The 6,372-nt window shown below is 38.2% G+C and overlaps 2 protein-coding genes across 2 annotated transcripts; one reads left to right on the forward strand and one right to left on the reverse strand.

Annotated features, from left to right (window-relative positions):
• Positions 1 to 1,342: 1,342 nt before the first annotated feature.
• Positions 1,343 to 2,184, reverse strand: LOC143185114 (uncharacterized). The gene is made up of 4 exons (XM_076387849.1): positions 1,985 to 2,184; positions 1,899 to 1,938; positions 1,660 to 1,768; positions 1,343 to 1,574 (listed from the first exon to the last, which is right to left on the reverse strand). Exons 1-4 carry the CDS (start codon positions 2,182 to 2,184, stop codon positions 1,420 to 1,422), a joined length of 504 nt encoding a protein of 167 aa, XP_076243964.1. The 3' UTR covers positions 1,343 to 1,419.
• LOC143184777 (putative glutathione-specific gamma-glutamylcyclotransferase 2) lies at positions 1,740 to 5,378 on the forward strand. Its single transcript, XM_076387238.1, has 4 exons — positions 1,740 to 2,496; positions 4,042 to 4,077; positions 4,690 to 4,952; positions 5,110 to 5,378. The coding sequence occupies exons 1-4, from the start codon at positions 2,332 to 2,334 to the stop codon at positions 5,369 to 5,371; spliced, it is 726 nt and encodes a 241-aa protein (XP_076243353.1). The 5' UTR covers positions 1,740 to 2,331; the 3' UTR covers positions 5,372 to 5,378.
• Positions 5,379 to 6,372: the final 994 nt, after the last annotated feature.

A 6,372-nucleotide genomic window follows, 5' to 3' on the forward strand; every position in this document is an offset into this window, starting at 1 on the left:
CATATCTTATCGCGACGTCCTATCATTTTTTAGGCGCATTCATTCATCAATCAGCTGTTATTCATTTATTTGACATCTTTTCATGTATTTCTAACTAAAGATAGATAACGAGAAGTGTTCAAAGTGACTCCGAGATCGAGTGCTCATCGGTAAAACACTCCATTGCATAACATTAAACTGAATACCATTCTAATAAGTACAAATAATAAATAAGATCGGCCTGGGAATTTACATACTCAATACAAACTCGTCGTTATCTCTACTCTTTTTCTTGCGATTATTCTCATTTATCTTTAGTCTTAATTTAACCAAAACAGATACGAATTATTGATACTACAAATTAACCTTAGGAATTTATCTTTTAAACTTGATCAGCTCATTGCTGTTAACAAATCGCAAAACTATAACAAATTAAGACTGTCCAGATGGTTTCTCTCATCGCGATTTATAGATTAATGAATGAAGGCTGCAGTTTCCAAAATTAACAGTAGCATTGCATAATATGTATCATACAAATTACCAAACTGTATCTAAATTCATGAAGAAACAAATTGTTGTGTCTCTGCATATTTAAAGAAGAGCTTCCAGGTCGTATCACCGCCAGATACTGTTTTTCTAGCTAATATATTATGGAAGAACGCCTCGTGGACTTCTATGATGCAATAATGTATTCTTACGATAGCTAATCGTTCTTAGAAAACCTACTATTAAACGGATTTCCCCGCGGAACTAATGAGCAAACCGTAAATTAAAACCTTAATGCAACAATTGAATTACTGATAATATATTTCATCACTTCGACGAACGATCGATGTCATTAATCTTCTCAGAAGAGGGCACCTTCGCTAAATGGTTTTCGTGCATCCACAATGATACAATAATAATTATCATACGCTAATACTAATGACATTATTTCTCGTATATTTAGTAACTCATAGAGTAGAAAATCAAATTCGTGAGAATTTCGTTTGAGTGCGCTCCTTATTACATATATGTCAAGCATGAGATGTGACTCAATTTTCAGATAGACTTTACTTGGATCTGTTTTGATACATTTGAATTTCAAACTCGATTTCCTGAATATCTATTTTTCTCAGAAAACTGTCACTTGCATCCCTTCTGCTCCAAGTGCCTCAAATTTCATTCACCTATCGATAACATATTATCTAACTCCAAAGCAGTCGCCCGATTCCCGCCACTCTCCCCTCCAAGCGAAGCATTTCGATACCACTCGTTACATAATCGCGATGTAATTACGTTTATTGCTTGCAAATTGAATAACAAGCAAACACTGTCAATGCACCTCGAAGTTCGGCTGTCATGCGTCAACCGCAACCTCGTGTTTCATCAGCCGACTCATCTCTTCTCCCACCTCTCCCACAGCCCACTCTCCGTCTCTCTCTCCTTAGCTGGCTTCCCCTACGAGTGTCCTCGTCGATCGACTTCCCCGTCTCTCCGCCAGGCACACGCTTCGACGACAGGCAGTCTCAGCCAAGCTTCTGTGCTGTGCGCGTGTTTCATCAGGCCTCTCCAAATTTCCCAGTTTCGCCAAAATTCGCGGCAACGCGAGACACCTTTAACGACAAAACAGTACCAATTCGAGTCGAAATCCACGGAGACCACGGCGCCAGCGGGAAGCATAGAACTCGGTCGACTCACCCAGAGGGCAATCCTTGGGAAACACCTGCCGTGCTGAATTTTCGCGAACGTCTGCGAGATCGACTGGCTGGGTAGCAACAGAAAAGATTCCTCGAAAAGCAGACACTTGCTGCAAAATGAAACGGAAAGAGAATAGACATTTAGCGAGGAAGAACGTGCATTCTTCGATCAGTACAAATATAGTTGAATTGTAGGAGGCTTTAGTAGTGGAATGAGAAGTTGAATGAGTGTGAGAGAACCTCAAGATGCGGAGAGAGTGAGAATTCTTTGATACTTGATCTTCAGAGCGGAGCCGACGTTAGGGTACAATCAGCGAGCCACGTGCCTCGCGCCTGTCAAATCGATGACCACACCGCGTTGGAGCATCTCTAGATAACGGAGTGAAGAGGAATATAATCTCGTTACCACCACTGTTAGATTATTAGAATATGTATTAATCAGATGACCGTCTCTGGAGACGTGAATCATACTTGTTAGATGTTCTTTAGTAAATAACGTCGGTGTAAGAAACGAAGAAATTTGCATCTTCCTTCGCAAAACTGAGGCATTTAGGAAGACTGAAATAAAAATAAGACGTTAGTTGTAATATATTGAGCTTGGTGGAAGATTTGAATCACGTTCAAGAGGAGAGCTCACCTGTTAGTTTCTCGTCCCTTTCTGACGCAAGTGGAAATGGGAGGTCAGAATAATGAGGATGGTGGATTCTGGGTGTTTGGATACGGATCTCTGTGCTGGCACCCAGGCTTTGAGTATAAGAGGAGCTTGGTGGGGTATGTTAGGGGATTCGCTAGAAGATTTTGGCAGGGCAACACCACGCACCGCGGGACTGTTGAAAAGGTAAGTTCCAGCGACCTCTTGCTTATCTCTCAAATTCAGCTTCAATTGTGTGGTGTTCCTACAGGTGCTTTTAACAGGAAATAATAATTTATAAATAGTTGTTTTAGAAAATAAACAAGTGTAGTAGTAAAATCCATAAGTAGAGGTATTTATGGATTAATCCTTTATACGTACAAATCCTTAAATTAATAAATTAATCCTTTTATAAAGGAATTGAACTAATATAATGAACTATTTTTGTAAAATTATTTTACAAAGTCATTTTTCATCTTTGTTTGGTTACACTTTTCTTACTAAATTCTATAGTATCAAATAATAATAATTTTGCGCACTCTAATGACACGTGTACCACATACGACTATTTTGAAACTGTTATTACGGAATACAAAGCGACGTACACGATTGTGAAAGACTGCATACACACTTGGATTAGTCTGCGAATTATTTCCATTTAAACAGACGCAATTTTCTTCGTGGAACTGCTCTGAATTTCTTAATTTCTTTGTTCGGTAGCAGGTGACTCGTCTTCAGACGTAGTAACGTTGCACCTTGCTTCTTTTGTTTCTTCTTTGCACTCTGAGACTCTGAAAAATGCGTTTTTTTAATTAGCGTGAATAAAATATTTCAGAATAAAAATTATATTTATTTAAAGGGTGAAAAGATCTCTGAGAAACTCATGCGTGATAAGAAAAGTCAGAACAAAAGATTTTCAGTTTAGTACTTGGAAGCAAATAACGTCTAGAGACAATCTGAACGCGTCTACGACCCACTAAGCACTTACGGATGCCCCTATTAAGAGTGATAAAACCTGAGTACAGTTTCACTTCATTACTTTGCTGTTCCGATTTCTCTATCCATTATAACGCCATAGAAAAATCGAACCCTTTTGCATTACAGTATTTAGATCCATCTACAATATTTATTCGAATTTACTGACATAAAAAGGTACCACAAACTCTGACAAACGTCCACAAATCTAAATTACAATATGTAGCCATTTTTCTGCAATTTACAGTCTTCCATTATAGCTCCCCTTTGCAAGCATTTTTAAAATTGCATAGACAGAAAGTTGATCAAACAGAACAGAAATTTTATGGTACAAAAAAGATATGATCAGTCGATGAGATTAAATTTTTCTTGATATATATCTATAAATTCCCAATGTTGCACAGAGACTTTACCTAAGCCTCTCTTCTCCATTTAATTCGATACTCCCCAGCGCTACGCCTATGCATCATCGACGTCGAGCAAAAAGATCTCTCCACTTGCGGTTCATTGCGGCATGTGCATTACTGTTTCAGGCACACGAGTTTTATTAAATGAATATGATTTCTCCTAGTTTCGCGTTACAGTTACTCCTCGATCGACGCGAAACCAGTTACGACCCGTGGAAACCGATATCCCACAAGATACGATTTTGTCCTCGGCATCTGCGTGTTTACGTCATCCCTGCACGGTGCAGACTTATTCATTGTTCCCCTTGTTCCCCCTGGAAACCGACAGTGACTCGTTTGTACAGTAATCCTTCTCTCTGTTTTGTTACAGCCAGGACGTGTGGCCACGTTGATCGAAGAGAAAGAGGTAATTATCGACCGTTGAACTTGTAACCTGAAATTTCAAATATGGCGCCATTTGGTACCGCGGTTCATCACTCTCGAATGTCTCGACCTCCTCTATCTTTACTAGGCAATTATTCTTTTTTTCTTTTAATCTCTTTGGATTAATACAGAGGGGTCGAAGAACACGAATTTCGTCGATTGCTAATGCTACATTCATGTCTTTAATATATATTAAATATGAGCCAGATCAATATGGAAAGTATAGAAATTTTTATTTAAAAAAAAGGCAGCACAAGTTTCTTGTGTTTACTGTAAATAAATTGAAAACCTTTACCGTGTTATAATTGTTGAATGCCTTATAATTATAGGGCTATTCTACTTATAATTAAATAGAATTAGAGTGATTTTTATTAATATTTGGAGAATACTGTAGCTTTTATTTTTATTTGGATTTTCCTACGACAATGAGATAATATTGTTAATCACTCAAGACAGAACCATGTTTCTTTAAAGTCATAACATACTCCAAACTTTTGTGTGATAAATCTCGACCTTTGGCAATATATTATTGTAATTTTTTTTTGTGAATACTGGGCTTGGTCCCATTAATGATAACAATATCCTTTGTTAATAGGGTATTGTTTATGGGCGAGCATTCCACGTCCATGACAGAGTAGCGTTGCCGTATCTGGAGAAACGTGAATGTACTCTGGGAGGATACACGACGACTATATCGACGTTTTACAGTAGGGAAGGGCAGAAAAGCATCCCTGTGATCATTTACATCGCGACGAACAAAAACGAGCATTGGTTGGGGGAGGCGTCGCTGCACAACATAGCTAGGCAAATTTCTGAATGTTCAGGACCCAGTGGACACAATGTCGAGTACCTCTTCAGGTACGGATGAAACTTTTTTTTATTTATTTCTTAATTATCTCTACTCTTAATTCGTGAAGTGATTTAATTTTTAGTCATTTTTCTGTGCTATTTGATTATAATTCTAATCAGTCCCCGTCATAGTATCAATAATTAATAAATTGTGTTTGGACCACAGATTAGCAGATTTCATGCGTCGCTACCTGCCAGAGGCCCCCGACGAGCATTTGTTCACTCTGGAGCTGCTGGTGCGTTCGAGGATCAAAGAGATGAACATGTGTTTGAGGACGCTGATGGGCGACCGAGATTTCGCGATCGACCTCAACGACGAGGAGGATGAGTTGGCTGACGATGACGTTGCTAACAACAATCTCAGGGAGAACGTGTTTCAGTTTATTTTAGAAATACCTAATAAGGGACAGCGTTGCCTGAAAATCTAGCCGACGTTTAGAATCTCAGTGTTGCGCTCACTATTTTAAAATGTGATACAGATGAACCGAGTGAGAGTTATAAAAGAAACAAAGGTTGTATATAGTGCGTGGAAAGAGAGTACGGAGGATATTTTGCGACAAACCTTCGTAATTATTTATGTCTTCTGTTGAACTGTTCCTACGAGGACAGTGTCAAGTCGCGAAGAAAAAACACTCGCTCTCGAGCGTTTTTGGCTGCTGTACAGATTGTATTTTAAGTATCGTTATGCGACGTTTCGGCAGTTTATCGTTGACTGAATTAAGTGTATGTATGAACGTGGCGCTTTTATTGTATCGATGTGCTGGACACTGTTTACGATGGGCATATTACGTATTTGCTGCAATAATGAAGTGACTCAAGAACCATGAGTTTGGAGAATGATAATGATATTGCTATTTAATACAGAAATCGTTATTTCTGTGTCAGTAACGCAAAAAGAGAACACTTTTTAATTATGTCATTGTTGCAGCGAATGAGTAGTATATGTATAAAGAAACAGGATCGTGCCTTAATATCAATCCGCGGAAAGTAATAGCACAAACGCTTGTTCCTATGATTCCCTAGATTGTAAGTAACATGGACAATATGAAGAGGTTTTATATGTCGAAGAGTGAATGGTATCTATGTACAAACTTGTCGTTATTATTAATATTTATTAAGTTATTCGAATGCGTTACTGCAGGTAATGGCATTAAAAGTATTTCAGTTTTATACCAAGAATCGTTTCTTGTATTTTCTACCAGTGAAGATTAATAAATCTGTGGATTGGAAATTTCCTTCCACTTGAGAGATATAAAGTGTCTTTATTCGAGGAAGTAAGGAAGCAAATAAGCGAGTTCTCTTATTTCTGTGTTACTATGTTTTATGGAAATACTACCACCAGTATCAATTCCTTCCTTTTCTTCATAATGTCGGTATTGTAGGATGTGACACTTATTCGCGGAAGATAAGTCTGTAGGTAAAATGGAAA

The sequence above is a fragment of the Calliopsis andreniformis genome, chromosome 10 (genome assembly GCF_051401765.1).
Source record: "Calliopsis andreniformis isolate RMS-2024a chromosome 10, iyCalAndr_principal, whole genome shotgun sequence".
Taxonomy (NCBI): domain Eukaryota; kingdom Metazoa; phylum Arthropoda; class Insecta; order Hymenoptera; family Andrenidae; genus Calliopsis; species Calliopsis andreniformis.